The sequence below is a fragment of the Leopardus geoffroyi genome, chromosome B3 (genome assembly GCF_018350155.1).
Source record: "Leopardus geoffroyi isolate Oge1 chromosome B3, O.geoffroyi_Oge1_pat1.0, whole genome shotgun sequence".
Classification (NCBI taxonomy): domain Eukaryota; kingdom Metazoa; phylum Chordata; class Mammalia; order Carnivora; family Felidae; genus Leopardus; species Leopardus geoffroyi.
This window is the reverse complement of record NC_059337.1, coordinates 123,050,476-123,071,541: the sequence shown is the minus strand read 5'-3', so window position 1 is coordinate 123,071,541 and position 21,066 is coordinate 123,050,476. Positions and strand designations below refer to the sequence as shown.

Genomic DNA, 21,066 nt, shown 5'->3' with positions numbered 1-21,066 from the left:
GTTCATATAGTTTGATTATCCCTTTCCAGTTTGGCCAATACTGATTAGTTCAGCATTTGAAGGCCAATGATGAAATCTACATGGGGAAAAACACGTGTAAATAAATCGGAAGAGGTCTCTAAGTTCTGGTGGACTAAAGTAGATCTTAGGGTCAACATTATCTAGTCCAGTAATAAAGAGTTCTGTAAAGCAAAAGGTAAAAAGAAATTAAATGCCACTTATTAATTTTCTTAATATGAACTTTATTGTCAAATTAGTTTCCATACAACACCCAGTGCTCATCCCAACAGCCACTAATTATTTAAAAATCATGCCAGTTCTTGGCAATCACTGCAGGTGTCTGTTACCTCTCTTCCTGGCCATTCTTAGCATTTGTATACACTACCTAAGCATGCCTACCCTACTCTACAAAACCAACTTCACCCAACATGTAGATCAGGCCCCCTGGCAGGAGTGCCTAGGGTATGAAAGAGAGATTACTGTACCCTGACCAATGCCACAGGCAAAGAGAAATTTAATCAAACATGACTACTTCCCACTATTGACATTCAGCAAGAAATCTTAGAGGAATATCTTACTCCTTCCTCCTCAAGCCAAAGGTCAAAAACTTGTGGCTTATGGGCCAAATCGTGTGTGTGTGTGTGTGTGTGTGTGTGTGTGTGTGTGTGTGTGTTCATACATACATACAGCAAGAGATGCCATGAGCTGATATTTTTTTAAAAATCCACTTTTGGCTTTTCTTGAGGAACTGGTGGCATTGGACGTGCATTCTTTTTTTTTTAATGTTTATTTTTGACGGGGGTGGTGGGAGGGGCAAAGAGAGAGGGGGACAGATGATCTGAAGTGGGTTTTGCATTGACAGCAGACAGTCTGATGTGGGGCTCGAATTCATGAACTGTGAGATCATGACCTGAGCTGAAATCAAGTGTTGGTTGCTTAACGAACTGAGCCACCCAGGTGCCCCTGGGCACACATTCTTCATTGCAGCAAGCAGCTGGAGCAGAGGCTGCTGCCCTAGACAGGATTTGTGCTCTCCAGTTTGCCACGGTCCCCAATACTCCCCATTGTCGATCTTACCCTAGAATTTTTCTTACATGAGATCTACTCCTTGATGATACCTATCAGGCCTCTGTTGACATTTGAGTCTACAACACCTACTCTAAGTTCAGTTTCAAGGAAAAGTATTTGGTAACCTAACCCAGAATGGGCAACCCCCAAATCAATAAGAAAAGGAGGATAGAGGCTAAGACACACTCTAAACACTTAAACATAGACTGTCAAAATCAGGTCAAAAAAGCTAACCAAGGCACATTGCTGAGTAACTCCTTTGGTCGGCCACCTCCAGGTAGTCACTTTGCTTTCGGCTCAGTGCAGCCAAAGGCCTCCTGAATGTGGTGATTATCATTATAGCCTAAACACCCTGCTCAGTTTTGTATATTTAACTTCATAATTCTTTCCATTATGGGTTCACTGCTTTGCTGTTCAGCTTTAAAGAATGACAAGATGTAAGGCTTTCTTTTCTCTGACCAGCTCCTAAGAATAAACCCAAAGGCCTTTCCCGCTTTTATTCTGATACAATCCGTGACCATCTCCCTCTGTCACCTGCACACACAGGGCCAAGAGAAGGCTTCAGTGAGGAAAGAACTGGAACCAGAACATTTGGCCTCATTCCATGACCCACTGGGGCTTCTTTGCTCAGCGGGTTGGGGAAATGAGGGTAGTGATTAAGAGGCACAGGTTGTTGTACAACTCGGGACCAAATATTGAGCTAAGTGCAGTGTGGGTGACAGAAAGGGCCAAGATACAGCCTCTGTCCTTTATGAAGAGGATGCCTGAAACACATGAATAAACTTATTCAAGGCAGTTTGGCACAGGTACTCTATAACAGAAGCACAAAATCTGGCACACCTAGGAGGCTTGGCTTTAAAGGATGATAAGGAGGAGAAGGATGTTCCAAGGACATTAGAGAAAGAGGACAGAGCTCAGGCCAAAGACCAAAGGCAGGAAATCATACTGTGGATTCAGGCAGAGTGAGTTGTTGACTTCAGGAGAAAGGCAGCTGGCAGGAGTGATAGTATGGAGTGGAAAACATCGTAGAAAATAAAACTGGGAAGGCATGTTGACAATTATACAATGAGAATCCTTCAAAAGCTTTTCAACAGATGAGCTGCATGATCTGATTTAATTTTAATTTTTCTTTATTTTCACTTTTAGGAAAATGACTGACAGCAGGATAAGAAGGATTAGAGATTCTGAGTCCCTTCTACATGTAACCTACCATACTAGACACATCTGGACATTAACAAATGAATATGTTTGTCTTATACATACTTGCCATCTTGTAGAGCAGAGTGCCCCAATTCTCAAATAACTCTAATATAAAATATTAGAGAGATACATGAAGAGTGAACTCATCTCTGATTGGAGCACTCAAGGATAACATCAACTAGGAAATGAAATCTATGTGTGATTTCGATGGGCAGAAAAAAAAGGGGGAATGAGCTATTACAGGGGAGAGACACAGAATAAGTAATGCTAAGAGACAAGGAAAGGTCCAGTAAGGTTATCTGGTATCCTATTTGGCAGCAATTTTGCATCTAAGATTAACAGGAGAGAAGGTTAAAGGTAAACAAGGTCATATTAGGGATGGATGGCTTTGACAATGAGATAGCTAATCCTGCACTCCATTTGGTGGACAGCAGGGTTTAAGCACCTCTCAGTTACTGGACAAACTGGAAGAGAATAGAGGTGGGAGGACTGATTAGGCTAAGACAATAATCTAATAAGGGCCAAGTGGGAAGTGAACTAGGGTGTTGGCAGTAGAGATGCAAGAGACATTCCAGAGAAGAATCCCAACAAGCTCTCTCAACTGATCACCTGGGAACAGAAAAGTTCAGGAGGGATAGAAAGCAATTCCTGGTTTTCAAGTCTGGGTGATGAGGCGGATAGGGACACCATTAACAAAAACAGGGATGTCAGAAAGAGAACCTGGATTCTGGCCAGATGATACGAAGACTGACTTTAGACATACTGAGGTTATATAGTAGTGGGACAGCGATATGGATATGTGTGCCACAGAATGCAAGTGACAGGCTGGAACTTGAGACAGGTTGGTGCCAGGGAAATAGTTGGGAGGTACATACAGGGAAGTCATCCTTGGATCCAAGAGAGGCAGTACGAGTAGAGGTTAGAGACCCAGATTCTGGGTTTCATTTCCACTTAGTAGCCATCTGACTTAAGTAATTTGGCTCTCTGAGCCTTGTTCTACTCATCCATAAAGCAATGGCAATACCATCACCTACACCATTAAACAGGTATAAGGATTGTGATAAGGCATATAAAGTATATGGCACAATGGCTGGTACATAGGACATGTTCAGTGGTAGCAGCAGTGGCCAGAGAAAGAAAATAAGACACCCATGTGCAAAAGGTAAAAAGGTCTATCTTGCAGGATGGTTTAGGGGATTAGGGAAAGAAAAGGACAGTGTTGGAGGGGTAGGAAGGGAGGAAGACAGGAAGAGTGATTCTCATGTGATCTCGTAGAAGCCAGTGGGAGAAGAGGCAGGGGACACAGTGCCACGTGCTTCAGAAGGGTTGAGTTCTGGGCAAGGATTGGTGGCTTTGCCTATGAGGAGATTGCCGGCACCTCTGGTTGAATAAAGCAGAGAAGTGGAAGGGGCAGCCAAGTGTATGCTTCCACTCATCCTTCCTCCTCCCCTTCCCTCATCCCCACTTCCTTTCAAAAGGCTCCAAGCTCACAACAGGGTAAGGGTGTCCCATGACAAGTTTCAGAGAATGAGCCCGCCTGTGATTCATGTAAAAAAAAAAAAAATAGGCAATTGACCACCTCCAAAATGGAGAGGACCAAACTGCTTCCAAGGTAACCATCCATAACTTCAAAAATCCAGTAAAGCATGGGACTCAAATGAGAGATGGCCCATTCACAGACTAGTATCAAATCAGCATGTTCAATAACCCATCAGTCCCTTCTTTCTCCAACATCCTCATGCCAGAATTCACACTTCCTATTCCTGTTATTTGTTGGCCTTTTCAGCAAGCAGCAGCCTACAGATCCACAGAGATGGGGCCGGAGAATTAGGAGGGAAGAGGGGAGAACCAGATGCAGATGCAGATACGCATTTATAATTTATCAATTAACCTCTCCCTTCACTCCTGCACAGCTATTCCAGTTTGAGCTGGTGAGCCAGGTTCTTGGGCACACGTCTCTGATAGCTTTCATTGGCACAGAGTGAGCTGTGCTCTCCAAAGGTGTAAAGCTGAAAGCCATGTCAGAGCACCGGAGCAAGCCCACCCGCTCAACACCTCTCCTTTTCCCTGCCTACCTGGCAAAAGGTTGACTTTGGAAGCGAAAATCCAGTGTTACCTCTCTCCGTGTTCTCCTTCCGATGGAATGCACTGTCATTCCTGTGTTCTTCCACAGCCCCGGTCCCACCCTTCTTAGCCCACTGCCCCCAGTCAGAACATTTCCACTCCCCCAAATGCAGGAAACACAGAAAACAGCAATACATAAATATCTCCAAAATTTCACATTAAATGTCAAGCAATTCACCATTCTTCTCCCCTTTCTTGTCTATCATCCTTCCCTCACAAATGCTGTCCCCGAATGCAGTTGTCCCCGAGTAAAAGAAACCACAGTAGGCCCTTTCACATCTCTCCTGTTCCTTCAACACGTTTACTGGGAGGGGATCTTAGACTACCCCACCTTTAAGTAAAATAGTTCAGCATAACTACTTTCAGAGTCTCCCATTCCTGCTAGAAATAATATGCCATAATGGATAAGACCCATCCTGGATTCCGAGAGAGGCAGGCCAACTCGGAATGATCCCCAACCACTGAACATGAAGTGCACTGAAGGGAAATGATAGCATTGGCTTTTTTCTTTAATTTGTTTATTTATTTCTTTAAGTTGCTGTTAAAAGCACTCAGTTATAATCTGGATTGTATTCATCAGAATCAACAACTCCCCTTGGATACATGAATATTTCAGAAGGCAGATTGATAGTTATAATGAGAAAAATAAAATGATCTCTACCTTTACTTCTACCTACAGAAATGAAGTGGAAGGTCCAATGAAGTAGAGGAAGCAAGGTGTCCACCATGGAGACGGTAAGAGAGAGAGAGAGAGAGAGAGAGAGAGGGAGAGGGAGAGAGCAGGGAGAGGAAAACATCAGCACACTGCAGACACACAAAGAAATGTAACATACGTAACAAAAAGCCACAACAGTAAAGGCAACAGCACTACAATATCTTGAGAAAGCAGCACAAACAAAGGCACAAACATGAAGCCTAAACAAGCCAAAACAGTGTGACCAGCAAGGCTGCCTTCACCAGCTTCATATTTAAGCTTTTCCCATTCGTTTCTTCCCAGACCCATCCTTAGGAACGTGACCAAGTCTGCATGCAAAAGCACCGCGTGGCCACATGTATGTGAAACTGCACACACTTAACCAATGTAACTGGTATGTATGTAAAACTGCTTAGGGAAAGTCTCAGAGAAGCCACGTCCGCTGGTATTTTCCCAATGTTAACATGAGTCTTGAGGACCAAGAGTGTCACATACATGTACAGGTGGTACACACACAACACACCTAAATATTTCCAGACATATTTTCAGGCATCAGATACAAATTCTGGAGAATCCGTGGGAACCAGACAGAAATATCTCTTTCATGTTGAAGGAATAGGGGAAGGAAAGCAGTATAGATGGGAAGCAGAGTTGGTTATTTAGACAATCATCACAGGGCAAGAACAGAGAAGGGAGTAGGAAGTGAGGAAAACAGGAAAGGAGAGGAATGCAATCAAAGGACCTTCTTAAAAACATATTAAACTGCAAACTGCAACTTAAAAATTTAGAGGCACTGACCACCCAGAAGAATTCTGCATCCTTTCATGAAAAACTCTCTAAAGAGGAACTCCCAGTATCTGTGTCTGTCATTCTTTCATTGCCTAAAGACTCTATTTCTAGAAAGTACTTGACTTACCTCCAGAGCATGTGTACATGAGTGTGTGTGAATTCTCTACTCAGGTACACATTGATGCCAGGGACCCACGAGAAGCTGAGGAGGGGGTGAGAAAGTGGAGGAGTTGTACAGGTCAGATTCTCCACATGCTGTTCATAACAATGTTGGGATTGAGCCCTCCAAAACACCTGAGCTGCACCTCCAAAGGGTCTAAAATAAGCCAAATCAAGATTAAAGAAGTCCCACTAGCCTAGCCTATCTGCCTAGTCTCTATCCAGTCACAGCAGCCACATGATGCCATCACACCCCCAAGCCACTGTTGGAAGCTAGGAGGACCCCTAAAGAGCAAAGGGGAGCACAAGGCAAGAAAGAAAGGGGGTCTTGTCATCAGGACTCCAAGGGTCTGCTTTTTCTGGTGGAACTTGCTATCAAAGTCAGGCCACCAGATCCAGCAATTCATAGAGCCTGGGTCGTCCTGCTTCACAGAGATGTGCTTAACTTTCTCAAGCCCCAAACACCAGGTTGACATCAATCACACCTTCTGCTCATACCCACTTCAGGGTTACCTGCTGTTGGCAGATAACTTCCCTCACTCTCAGACAAGAATAGCGAGGCTTCATCCCAGTCTCTTCCAGAGCTCCATCTAACACTGACAAACTCACCTGACCTCCTGCCTCCAGCTCTGTTCTTTGACACTCACTCTGTATCAGACAGTATCTTCACTGAAAGTCTGGAGTGCACATCATAGATCTTGGCTCAGGTCTGGAGGATACACTTCTACTGGGAAAGTGTGCTTCCTCTTTACACTGTCTTATCAAGTCAGGGTGTCCAAAACTGCCCACATCAGCTCCCTGGACATCATAAGCAACTTCTCTCAGCCCTGAGTGGTTTCTTGTATCTAAGCGTATTCCCCTTTATGGCAACACTATCTGATGGGTCTAGTGTAAGGGAACAGGGAAGGGAGACTGGCCCTTCACGAGTGCCCCATCCTCCTCAAAAGATCAAGAAAAACCAGGAAACACAGAAGGACCCCATCTTCCCCTTTTCTTAGGCCCTCCAAAAGAGACACTGAGTCCTGTGTTTATTTTCAAAAGAAACAGACAAGAGAAATTAAAGTATACTCTTTGGGTGTCAGGGCAAGGCAGGTAGACCAATCTTGCAATCATCCCAAGGCTCAGAAGAAACACAATAGTAGCAATTGAACAGTGAAGGAAAAGACAATTTTAAGTAGGCTCAGTTCTCAAATCCTGATTTAGGCTGATGATGTGGAAAATTTTTATTTAGGAGAAAAAGGCTTCATTCACAGCCCACCCTGTGCTTAGCTGAGCTGAATTTCCTGCACAGCTCATTCCCTGCATATTTGAATATTTTAGGTTGCAGATGCTGAATTTACAGATCTTTATATGCAGTTTTCTTCAGGGTGTATAATGAGTTAGAATCCTGCCATGAAGACATTAGCATGTTCTTTCGGTGGTTTTTGCTTTTATATAAAAGTGAAAACAGTCAACCCCCCAAGGGCTTCCTTTGACCATGTGGGGCTGAAAGTCATTACAATGGGCAGTAGGATGGAGGGGAAGACAAAAAGCAAACCTTCACTCAGAGTGAAATTCAGGGAGAAGCCCAGCTCCTCTCCCCCAACCACAGGGCCCCAGCATGGGGCCTGGGGAGGAGCAGGAGGAAGTTAACCGCTCTGCTGCTCTGAAATTAGCTTCATTCACCCCCATTATCGACGCCGTCATGCCTTGTTTCATGCTTCTCTCTTGGAGGCAGCCTGGCAGGGCCAGCACCCAGAATGACAAATGGTGGTGTAGAATGGACAAGCCAAGGGGATGATGGGGACAGGAAACCAAGATGCATTGGGAAAGGTACCCCCCCCACCACAGGGTGGCCACGCTGCCAGCCTGGCCCACAGCAGGAGGGGCAGGCAGCAAATGGCCTGCCAGCAATAATGAGGCTCTGAGCAACCAGCCAGAGGCACAAAGGCAAGCAATTCAGGCAGCTGCAGTGCCACAAGCACAAAGCACCTACCTTGTTCACTCATCATGAGGTGGGAGAGGCCTTGAGGAAGGAAAAGAGGGGGAAAGGGGTGAGGAGGGGGAAGGGGAAGGAAAAAAGAAAGAAGACAAAGTTAAAAATCCCCAATGCAATGCAATCATCAATTAGTTCTCAAGTAAGAGGAGGAGTGAGTGGCAGGACATCCACACTCACACACATGCAACCAACACTGAGAAGCCACCTCCCTGCTGCTGACAGAACAGCGGCCCTCCAGGTCAACCCTCCGGGTCAAGGACACTCTTTGGTTTACCGAACTGCTCTGGGCCTCATCTTGAGAACCTTCCACTCGCCACTGTTCTATGCAATGCTCAGGATTTGAAATAAATCGAGTAAAGATTAGGTCCCTTAGGAAGGAGACTCAAGATGTGAGGCCAAGCATGTTTCCTTCTTTCTTTTAAATGGCTTTTTACACTAATACATGGTCACTGAAGCAGTTTTGGAAAATTCAGAAAAGAAAAAAAAAATCCGTTGTAATCCCACCATCCAGAGGTTACCACCCAATTTTATTTTCTGGATACGGTATTCTTTTCTACAAAAGTGGAATGAGTTCCTGCTTCCAAGAGTTGCTCAGACAACCTGAAACTGTTTCCCCTCTCACCTTTGTCTTGGACAGTGACGACCACAGCCTTGCCTTCCATCGCTTCCCCACCCCCATCTTGTCCTAGAAGGTCTCTGGCCCTTGATCAGGGAGGTCGAGACCAGCACTGAATGGGTTAAAGAAGGTACACCAAAATCCCAATTAACAAATAACACAACCTCTGGCTATGTTCTTAAGGAAGTCAAACGAGGCTATTAAGAGCTCATTACTTCATGAGAAGCATAAACTCTGATAGATCTGTTAGAAGAAAAGATTTTCCAACCAGTAACCAACTGCACCAGTTATTTGCTCTACCATCGCTTTTATTACTACTGGAGATATTTGACAAACTCCATGTCACCACACAGAACCTTTACCCAAAGTGAAATTCAGGGACATACAGGATTAACAAAGGAGAAAAATCTCCATAAAGTATAGAAATCCCTAAATGTTTTTGGAGATTACTAGAGATTTAGAAATGTAATCAGAGGCAAAATATGGGTCAACCATCTGAGTTTAAAAAGATCAATGATATATTAAATACATACATACATGTGTCATAAATGTCATGGAATCTAGTTTTTAAACAAATTTCATTAACCTATAACCACATTTTAAACGCACATTTCTGGCAGACCTAGGATTAATATACTCACAGAGGAATGGAATCATGCCAAACTAACTTGCTGTCATGATTTGTGTAAAAAATAATTTTTTGTCTTTTTTGAGAAAGGATAATAGGAGAGAAGACAAAAGGCCCTATATTTGGCTAAGAGAAGCCTCAGTGGAAGTCACTGTTCCTAAAATGCCTGATATTTCTGGACCAAGCCATTGCCTTCACCATCCAGATCAAGAGCACTAAAGGGGAGGTCCGGGGCAGGCAGGTGCGTTATGTGGAAAACTGAATATTCATAGGAGAGTTGTAAGAATTAAGAATGAGAAGATGGGGCGCCTGGGTGGCTCAGTAGGTTGGGCGTCTGACTTCGGCTCAGGTCATGATCTCACGGTCCATGAGTTCGAGCCCCGCGTCGGGCTCTGTGCTGACAAGCTCAGAGCCTGGAGCCTGTTTCAGATTCTGTGTCTCCCTCTCTCTCTGACCTTCCCCCATTCATGCTCTGTCTCTGTCTCAAAAATGAATAAACGTTAAAAAAAATTTTTTTTAATAAAAAAAAAAAAGAATGAGAAGAAGAAGGGACACCTGGGTGGCTCAGTCAGTTAGGTGTCTGACTTCAGCTCAGGTCATGATCTCGTGGTTTGTGAGTTCAAGTCTCATGCTGGGCTCTGCGCTGACTGCACAGAGCCTGGAGTCTGCTTCAGAGTCTGTGTCTCCCTCTCTCTCTGCCCCTCCCCCACTTGCACTCTGTCTCTCTCTCTCTCAAATATAATAAATAAACAATAAAAAAATTAAAAAAAAAAAAAAGAAATGAGAAGAAGATCCAAGAAGAAACCTAAGAGCAAAAGAAGGGGTTAAAAATGAAAAGAAACTAATACTGTATTATATATTTGCAAGTTGTTAAGAAAGTACAGCTTAAACGCTCTCCACGAAAAAGAAATAGTGATTATGTGAAGAGATGGAGGTGGTAGCTAATGCTATGGTGCTCATCATTTTGCAATATTTAAATATATGAAATCAACACCCTGTACACCATAAACTTACACAACGTTGTACATCAATTACATCTAAATACAGCTAGTGGGGAAAGTTTAGAATTTTTTTTAAATTTAAAAATGAAAGGACAAACATTTCACACTTACAATTAAAGATGTTTAACAGCTCAGAGAAGACGTGGTAGAGTCTTGTCTTTTTTTGACTCAAATAGATATTGTAAAAAAAAAATGTACTGAATGAAGAGTAAACAGGACAATTGGTATAAGAGGGAATCCAAAGCCCTGGAGATGGGGTTCATCTATGTGTTACATGTGTTTCTTTAAAGCAGTGTTTCCCAAAGTGTATTTCAGGGACCACCTACATCAACCACCTGGGGATGCTTATTAACAATGAAGATCCTGGGCTCCTGACCCAGGACCCTAATAAGTTAGAATCTTGGGAAGGAGTTTGGGGAAAAGTCTGAATTTTAAACAAGTTGCCCAAGTGATTCCCATGCTCACTAGAACTTGAGAGCTACCCCTTTAGAATGGCATATAAATCAAATTTGGGTAAATTAAGTTGTATGATAAATGCATTAAGAGGAACTGGATATTTAATGAAACCCTGCAGTGGATCCTTTTGTAAAAGAAAGAATCCTTTTAAAAGGCAAATAACCCACCACCTGTGTTTTTTTAAATTCAAATATGTACTTATCAGGCTTTATTAAGCTACATATGTAGTTGCAGTACTGCAACTCGAATAAGATATTCATATTCTTCAACTTATGAAAATCTTAAATAGAAATATTAGACCAAGAATGTAAATCTGGGATCCTGATGTTAAAATTGGTTTTGCAGGCAAAGAAGCAAAATGGACAAGAGACAGGATGGTGGAGGGAGAAACTACAACCATAATATGGTTTAAGTTTTATTTTGCTTTTGGACAAGGAAATTTTATTCCACTTTCAAGAGCTTTTATATCAGTATCTTCTCTTATACAAATCTATTCTCAACGCTTGAAGGGTCAAGAACTGGAAACCAAGATCCCAGAGTGTCCAGTTCTATTCTGTAATGGTTTCTGTCCCCTCTTATTCCCAGACTCTCCCACCTGCTGTTAAAAATCTCAGCTGCTACCCCTCCCCACCACTCCACTCCCCGCTCCCCCCCACCCCCGCTGGTCAAATGAATGGAAGAACTAACAATCCACCAACCAAGTGATGCAAGTACCTACTAGATGCAAAGACTGGATAAGATACTGGAGATTCAAACAAGTATGGTAGATGGTCACTAACCTGTAGGAGTGTAGAGTCTAACTGGGAAGATGTTATGTGTTTATATTTACATAAACATGCATGTGATATATATTACTGGTATCTGACAGTGAAGTAAAGGGGTTAAGATCAAGGACTTCTGAGCCAGATGTGAATCCTAGCTTTGTTGCTTTCTAGCTTGTGACCCCTGGTAAATTTGCTGAACATCTCTGTGCCTTGATTTTCCTATCTGCAAAATTTGGATAATAATAATGCTAAACTCATAGGTTGTTTTGAGGATTAAATAAGTGAATATACATAAAACTGAGCCTGCACATGGTAAGAGCTTTCTAAGAGTTATTGTTGTTATTTTTATTATGCTTTAAAAACATACTGATGTGTGAGGCAACACCTAGCACAATAACTGACACATAGATGGTGCTCAGTACATGTTTGGTGACTGAATGAGGAATGAATGAATTGGTTATTACTAAGTGTCAAATGATGAATTCAGACAATAAAGACCACAGGACTGTGAGGGGACCCTGGGTGTACAGGAAAGGTTTTTGGAGGAAAGTGGGATTTGAAATTAACCTTGGAAGATGGTTTAGGATTTAAAGAGATGCAGGACACTCCAGGTAACACCACAGGGCAATTGGTATAAGAGGGAATCCAAAGCCCTGGACCACAGAGTGAATTTGCATGGGCTTTCCTGTTCAACTTTCCAGAAGGACCTAGGACACTGCCAGGCACATGGTAGGCATGTAATACATGCTATTCAAATAACAACAAACACATATAAACAGTTCATATAAGGAAGAAATGAAAGGTGATCTTAAGAATGAGAACAGGAACCATTGTATGAAAGCCTTGACTTTCAAGGCTAAGGATCTTACAGCTGGTGGGGCACACTGAGGGTTCATGGGCAAGGGAATGACCCAGGGAAAATGATGTCGAGGAAGATTGCTTTGGCAATGGTGCGGACAGGATAGATGAGAAGGAAAAGAGACAGAGGCAGAAAGATCAGTCACAGGCAGAGGGCCTAGATTAGAATCGTGGCAACGGGGAGGAAAAGGAAAAAGAGGATCCAACAGGCGTTGGGTGACTGATGAGGTTTTTCAGGGAAGGAGTGGATGGGAGGCTGAGTGAACATTGTCAGAAATAGGAAGGTGGGGTGGGTTGGGAGATGAATGGGCAGTGAGGGCAATAATGAGTGCTGGTTTAAGCATGATGAGTTGAGAAAACAGAAGAATCACTTAAGCAAAAAATGTCTAGGGTGCATTTTAAAATGTAGGTCTAATGTCTGCAGGAAAGTCAGGACAAATATCAGGGTATATCACCTCTCCTTCATGGAAGAGAGGGTCTCTGCCCATGTAAGTCAATGAATCATCAAAGAAAAAGGGGCTAAGCACTGAGACTTAACCTGGGAAAGATGGGAGGGAAGTGTGAAGATAGCTTGGAGGTTCTTTTATTTTTTCCATCATATTCAACATTAAAATAAAATTTTACATTCAAAAAAGAAAAGGGAACGATATGGCTTTCAAATATAGATACAGAAAATAATGCTCAAAAAATCTTAACTGAGAAGGATATAATTAGTAAGAGAAAAAAAGGAATCTATGCTGGGTGTGTGTTATCTGTGCGGTTGATGAGGAAGGGGGAAAAATGAAGACTGGTCTTCTCATCGACCTCAGCAACAGAGGGTCAGCAATAGCCCTGCAGGCTACACAGCCAGCCCTGGTACTAGCTAGCACCTGGCTGGGTTTGGAGTTTGGCATTTATTCTGGGTATGATGTTCAAGGAAAGACATGGCTTGGAACAGGGGCTCAGGGAAGCAAAAGGGACCACATCTTTCCTCAACAATCTCACCATGAGCTCTGGATTTGAATAGATCCTCAACTAAGACTCAAAAGTCAGCTCCATAAAAGTTCACCTAGTGGAGGGTAGGAAACCAGAGGTGGGCTCGGATGAGCCTTTGATAGGCAGGATATTGAGAATTGCCAACACGGAATTCCTATGGAACTACAGCACCTTTAAAGAAAAAAAAACAATTACAAAAAATTGAAAGCAACTGAAAAGTGTCTCCTATCTAGATGTGACAACCTGACAGGGTGCTATGCTAGCTGGATCCAGGGACCATTCTGGATCCCAATAAGATGTCTAATATGTTTATCCCTCACCCCACTCTTTCTAGTGCTATATCCTACCCTCTCGTGCCTACCTATCTGTGGCACAAGTTCTCAGGGTAGATGCAAGAACAAGAAGAGAAAAAGATCACCAGTAGGTAAGGCACACAAAATTGAAACTGCCGTAGAACAGACTGTAAATCATATGTAAATTATATGCAAAATATACGTATGGCCCTCTAAATACTGTTACATCCTTTGGGAAAATCCCCATGGAGATAGCAGCTTTGGCAGCTTGGGAGAATGGAAATGGCTATGAAAGCAAAGTCATTTGTAAGCAGCTATGGCCATCATGAAGCCTGTCATGAGAGTGACTGATACAGAGAATAGAAACCATTTACTGAAATAGGCAAAAGGAAGATGCAGTGTTCAGGAACCAGGCCAGAAGTTGAAGGCCTTCATCATTTAAGCTAATAATGTTTCCCTCTCAAACCTATAATATCCCACCCACCTCAGATGGTTTTCAATCCATCCTACCTTCCTTCATTCTGCCTGAGTAACTGGGGAAAGTATTTCAAGGGAGGAAAGAAGTCACTCATGGGAGGAAGAAAAAAAAAAGATTCAGGAAAAAAAAAAAAAAGCAAGTGATTCCTGCCAAGACTTTTCTTTCATTCACTTCCAGGGTAACTCTTATCCCAGTATAAAATCCACATATATCATCTCTTTTTCCATGCTGAAGTAGAGACATTAAATGTCACTAATTGCTGCAAGTGCCAAGTGCTAACACTGAACGCCTATGAAGCCACAAGAACTTTTTAAAAGGGTAATTACATAAAATCAGAAGGTAATAGAAATAGTCATTGATGTTTCCAGAGGAACTAAGAAGATGTGAAGAAGTGAAGGTGGTAGGGGGTGGGGCCAAATGAGGAGAATCCATAAGCCACAGTGACTACGGGTGACTAGGAATTTGGAAAAGAGAGAAGAAAGAAGAAATATACAAGTTGACATTTTAAGTACTCAAAAGAGAGGAAATCTGGTTAAATCTGGAAAAAGAATTATGACAACAGCTAATATTTGTTACTACAGACAAGACATGGCTATGTGTCATCTTATTAAATACAACTCAATGGGAAAGGCATTGCTGTAATTTCAAGTTGACAGGTAAGGAAACCAAGGCCTAAGAGCCACAGTCACATTAATTAGTGAGTGGTGAAGTGAGGATTCTAAGCCAGCAGATGGACTCTCCAGGCTGTGATGGTAGCTATGACACGAGCCACACTGCCTCCTTCAGTGCTGGTGGATAAAGGAAGAGACAAGCCTTGGAGAATTCCAGAGCAGAAAATAGTGCCTGGATATTAATTCAACTTTATTTATGACTCTGGTCCAGCATGAATAAGGAGCCCCTTTAAAAAAAATTTTTTTTCAACGTTTATTTATTTTTGGGACAGAGAGACAGAGCATGAACGGGGGAGGGGCAGAGAGAGAGGGAGACACAGAATCGGAAACAGGCTCCAGGCTCTGAGCCATCAGCCCAGAGCCTGATGCGGGGCTCAAACTCAGGACCGCAAGATCGTGACCTGAGCTGAAGTCGGAAGCTTAACCGACTGCGCCACCCAGGCGCCCCAATAAGGAGCCCTTTTAAAAGGCCACCATCTCCCTCCCTCTCCCCAATCCCCACACCCAGATTCTTCTAAAACATGAAGCCTTGACTTACTGGAGCATATTTTAGGGCTATTAAGCCACCTCCCCTCATTAAACTGCAAATGTGAATATGAGACACACTCAGGTTCCCCAGCCATTGACACTGTCCTATGTGTGAAATCCTCAGAAAGCAAAACCAAAGATCTTCCTTCGAAGACAGGGGCAGCACAGGGACTTTGAATGAAGGAAAGACAAAAACAGGCAGTCACAGACTGAGGAAGTCTAGCACTGTTGGGTAGGAGACATAACTCAGGAAATAGGGTAGGAAAGGAGAGAGGAATATTTAAAGGGAAGAGATGGGTCTGAAAGAAACCTTCACCTATTTCCACAACTGTGCCCAAACCAGCCCTCCCCTGGGCAATTCCCTGACCTTCATCATGGACTGTAGTTTCCTTGTTCTATCAGGGGTTCACCAGCAGTTTACAGCAGAGCCTACGCCTGCTCAACATTTTGATCAGTGACCTGGCTGAAAACATTCATTGGCACGTGTCGGGATGTTGTGAAGAACTAAAGCTGAAAGGAATAGCTAATTTGTTATATATCAAAATCAGAGTCCAAAAGGATGCGAACAGGCAAAAGTGAAATTTAATCTTAAGGGATAAATGTAAATTCTGGCACTTAAGCACAACACTTCCTATCCCCTCAAAATAAAATAAGACAATAGTCCTCCCTCTTCTCAACACTGAATGTACCAAACCTACGGCTTTGGTTCAGAAAATGATGTCATACACTAGGAGGAGCATTAACAAGGTAGGATGTGTCCAAAGGAGAAAATCAAAATGGTCAGGGGTCCAAAACGACACCATGTGAAGAATGGCTCCAGAAACTGCTACTTACAGCCTAAACAAGAGCAAGCAATAAAAGGACAGGAGAGCTGCCTTCAAGTATTTTTAAAGTTGCACAGGCAAGACAAGGGAGCAAGCAAATTTGGCAGGAACAGAGAGGGTGGAGTAATAGGGGAAGTCTCACTTTCCAGAAATGCCACAGAAGAGAGTCAGAGTGGGGTTTCTGGAGATAATTACCAAAAATCTATTCCAACTCAAAGACACTATGCCTCTATGAACCAAGATGATATCTAAAGAGGCCAGCTATTAGGTTGAATCATACAAAACCGAGAGTTGACTGCTTTTGACCTATAAAAATGACTATTTTAAATGGTTCAAACTAATGCTCTGAGATCACCACCCAGAATCAAAAAGGAAGAGAGTAAACAAAGCTTCAATCAATCACCTGACAGCAATCATAAGCTGACACTTGGGACAATCACCCGTTTACATACGTTTTTGGCTTTTCCATGAGCCGTGAATAGTACTGGGGATGAACTGAATAGTTGGACTGATGACAAAGAGAGCCTGAGACTAATTCTCCAAGCCAGATGCACTCAGGTCCCAGCTTCTGGGTTTGCCTTTCCATGTTGCCACCATGTGCCATTCTCACCACTAAACCCTTTGTAGGATATAATTGTACGAGCCCACAAACTATTTGCCTCTAGACCAACATTGTACTTACAGCTTGGTGGCTGTACTGAACAGAAAGTATTTCTTCTAATGTCACCCAGGAATCACCAATAGCTTCTGTATGGTATAACCATGGGGCAGAGGCAAGAACCCAGGGCCTTTGCAAACTATTTCACCTCTTTAAGGGTGGAAGGTGGGTTGGGGTTTCCTCTTGCATGAATACCATGGAAAAAAAAAAGAAATGGAGGCAGTCATGCTTTATACCCTAAGGGTTAAGGGATCTGCAACTGTGGCTTTTAGAAGAGACTCTTCCCAAAGGAGAAGTTCTTACACTCCAACTGTCATGAACTTTTCTAAAATTGTTCTTTATTCATAAATGACACAAAGCTGGAAGGGACAGCTGATGCACTAGATGAAAGAACTTTACCCTAATAGATCTTAGTGTGCTTGATTTTAAAAATCCAGGGCAGAATTGAACAAAATCAAAGGATGATCCCAAAGTCTAAGTCAAATAAGCCATTTCACAGAACAGGAATGGGAGAGAAATGGTTTAGCAGCAGTGCACACAAAACAATAAAGATTTTCAGTGACTTTATGTTCAACTTAATGCTATAGTCATTAAAAAAACAAGCAAAGGTATTTCATACCACCACGGATACAAGTAGGAAGTCTAGAAAAAGGGAGCAGTAGGTTCACTCTCTAATGAACTGGTTGGGACATGTCCATAATACTGTATGTAGTGTGGGCATGCTTCTTTGGAAAGGATACAAAAAAAAAAAAGTCATTTTTTGGAAAACAATGATCTGGATGAGAGAACTTAAAACCCTTGTATGAGAATGCCCAAGGAAACTGGAGATATTTTAGCCTTTAGAAAAGAAAATCCTTAAAGACAAAAGCCCCGTCTTCAAACACTGGGAGTGTAATTAGATCTATTCTGTGTGTCTCCAAGGGCTGGAAGCAATACAGGTGGTAAAAGCTAGAGTGACTCAGAATAAGGAAGAGCTTTGGAACACTCAGTGCTCTTGGAATGGGATGGAATGGTGAAAGGAGCAATGAGCTGCTCATCACGGTAGGGGTTCAAGCCAAGTCTGAATGAACTCTTACAGAAGAAATTAAAAAAATTAGGTGCACAGAGTCTTGATAACCTTTTGGGTCCTTTCCATCCCTGAAATGCTGTTTCTAACAACAGTTTCATGACCACATACAATGTGACAGGTAGTGGGGATGCAAGCATGGATAAATCTCTGTTCTCAAAAAGTACGACACCTCATGTCCTTCGAGAGCCCACAGTGGCCAAAGAAGGGGCTTGTGAAGGACAATACACAGCTGACTATAATGTATTATGATGATGGCTCTACTAGCCCCATAACCTAAGGTGCCACTGGACCTCAAAGGGGGAATCATTCATTCCATCCTCCTTTCCACTTGCCCCTCCAACTTCCTGCCTCCCTTAATGTTTATAAGGTAGAAAATAGTGGCTAATGCTGGAGCTTTCAAGTTCCTTTACCTTCCAGATCATGTTGCTTTAAAACAGTGGTTCTCAAACTTTGGTCATTATCAGAATCACCTGGGGGAAATGTCTTACTTTAATAACCCTGGATCTCCTTTACTAGCTTTCCAGGGGATTTTTGCTGCTTACCAAACTTTGCAAACAACTGCTCTAAACCATCCCAAACCTGAATTCAAATCCCAGCTCTACCTCTTACCACCTATGGGATTTTGAGCAAGTTAACTCTTCCATGCCTCACTCCTGTAAAATATCTTCTCAGGATCACTGTGACAATCACGTGCAACCACGTATGGACAGCACTTAGCACAGTTCATGGAACACAGGGAAGGCTCAAAAGTATGTAGTCATCACTGTCATTATCAAGAAGAGTGGTACATCTGAGCCCTCTCTTTGCCCCACCTCCCACCTCTTGGCAACACCAGTCTTCCAACAAACTGGCAGCACTAACAGACCACCTGCCTAGTGTATCCTCAGGTGCCTTCCTCCATGGTCATAGTCAACTGAGTTGCCCCACAGGGGACCCACTGTCCTCAACCCTCAGCTGCATTTCATCTCCCTAGCCCTCCTGAGACCTAGCCCCACAAACCAACTAGCTTAGCTCAGGTCCTTACCAGACCTTGCTAGGTAGGTCTCCAGACTGAGAAGGTCACCAAAGCTGCCATATACAAGCTGTGTGACTTACCTAAGTTATACGGAAGTTCTCTGGTCTCAGTTTTCCACCTGTACAAGGCAGGAATTGATCTAGAAGAGTTTCTCTATGGTCTCACCAATGGCATTTTGAGGATACATATCTTTGAATGAGACTCTCCCACACATTACAGTGCATTTAGCATTCATTGATTCTTCTTAATGCCACCAATTCCTGATCATCACTGGAGCAATAAATATATACCCCACGTGTTTGGCAGGATCAGGAGGGGTGGGGCAGTACTGTTCCAGTGAGACTGTGAGATATTTCTAATGATGTTTTTCCAGCTCTAACTCTGACTTTGCCCTACAGAACTAAGAAACAAACTGGGACCATAAGCAGCACCCGAGTAGGTCTGCCTTGCTAGGACGGTAAAGGACATGATTTTAAAATGATGTAGAAAAAGGCACCAAGGGCCAGTGGTCTACCTCCTTGAGTTAGCCAAAGCTGGAGGCAGGCTAGGAAGCAGCTCCCCACCCACACTTACTCATCAAGAAGAGCCACAGCAACCAGGGGTGGGGGTGGGGGGGGGGAATTTTCCCCGGCCCCAGTGGGCAACTGGCTGGAAGCCGATCACTGTTAGCCCAGCTGAGGACCCCCTTCCAATCCAATTATGCACAGCCATGGTGGATTCCCTACTGCCTGCAACCCCCACTGACCCAAGCCCAAGACAGGCACTGAATAAAGATTCAATTACCTTCTATCTCAGGGTGAACACCTATACAAAAAGCAGACTTTCTCTCAGAGGAGTGAGGGGTAAAACTAAGAGCTGAGTCCTGAGCACTATTTATTCATTGAGCCAGTATTTATTCCATTCCTATGATCTATTGGCACTGTTTCAGGCCCAGAGCATAGAAATAGTGAACAGGGGTGCACCTTTGTGGAATGTACATTCTGGTGAAACTTATGATGCCATGAGGCCTCTCCAGGGCCAGACACACCAGCGTTTGCATCCTGCTCTGCCACTTTTTTCTGGCTGGAACTGGTCAGTTAACATCTCTGAGCCTCAGTTTGTTCATGGGTAAAATGGGCCTAATAACAAAATCTATTTCCTGAGGATGTCAAAAAAACTAAATGATGTGTGCAAAAACTTAGGTTTTTAGTGCCTGGCTCATAATACAAGCTCAGGTGTTTTTCCTAAGAAATAAGGGAGAAAAGCAAATGTGCCCAAAAGAATAGGAAAGAAAAGACAAAATACTGTACAGGTACCACTGATGTTGGGAACTGTTGAGTCTTTGGTAACCAAGAAGGCAGTTTCCTGATTGCTGTTCCCCAAGGTATGTCAGTTGGAGGCTGGATCCTAGATCCTCAGAATGAAAGAAGCCTGAGAGGCCATCTGATTTAACCCCTCCACACTAAAGAAAAGAGAGGTTGCATGACTTACCCAAGGTCACACAACCCCCAGGGAAAGTAGCAGAGCCAGAAGGAGGCAGAATGAGAGCAGAAATCCCAGATATGTGTTTAAATCCTGGTGCCTACCATACCTGCTTCTGACCTTGGGCAAAGGATATAACATCTTGATGGGTGCCTGGCATACAGTTGAACCTCTGAAAAGTATCGGTCCCTTCGTTCCCCCTCAGTGGGATTCCTCGGCCTTGCTTCACAGCAGTGGTGGCCAGGATCTACGTTTGAGGGACCTCTTCACTGAAGACATAAAGATCAGGATGGATGGGAGAAAATTTGTGACAAGGGGGAGCATAGCAGGTGTCTTTCGAGGGGCTCTCCAGCACAGGACTGGTGGCATGCCTGTGAATAGTTTGGAAGACCAAACAGACCAAAGAACGTCTTTTGTTTTAAACCCTCGAGCCCAAGTGTCTTCATCTGTGAAATGAAAACATGTGGAAAGGATCAAATGAGAGAACTTACAATACTGGCTAATTTATACATGGTTTACCATGTGCCAGGCACTGCTCTAAAGACTTGATATGCATGAGCTCACTTACACAACAGCCCCTGTTGGTGAAGGTACTTCCTGTCCCCATTTCACAGATGAGGCAAGTAGGGCCCACAAAGGGAAAGTAACTTGAACAGGTCCTACTGTTCATACGGAGAGAAAGCTAGGATGTCAACCCAGGCATCTGGCTCCAAGTCTATGCTCTAGACCGAGGGTGGCAAACTTTTTCTGTAAAGAGCC

The 21,066-nt window shown here is 43.3% G+C and overlaps 1 protein-coding gene across 36 annotated transcripts in view; it reads right to left on the bottom strand.

The window, feature by feature from the left end:
* The window catches only part of NRXN3 (neurexin 3), a 1,571,803-nt gene that overhangs the window by 1,443,772 nt on the left and 106,965 nt on the right, over nucleotides 1-21,066 (bottom strand). For 22 of the 36 annotated variants that reach the window (XR_006705193.1, XR_006705194.1, XR_006705195.1 and 19 more), the window contains exons 4-5: nucleotides 8,010-8,039; nucleotides 5,054-5,065 (exon numbers count right to left, since the gene is read on the bottom strand). The exons of 6 other annotated variants lie outside the window; for them this stretch is intronic. Coding sequence is in view for 27 of the 30 variants with exons in the window: in XM_045451709.1 (XP_045307665.1) it covers nucleotides 5,054-5,065; nucleotides 8,010-8,039 (42 nt within the window). In the remaining 3 variants the exon portion in view is untranslated. The remainder of the gene's footprint in view (nucleotides 1-5,053; nucleotides 5,066-8,009; nucleotides 8,040-21,066) is intronic. 8 more of the 36 variants (XM_045451711.1, XM_045451715.1, XM_045451740.1 and 5 more) reach the window with 1 other exon arrangement.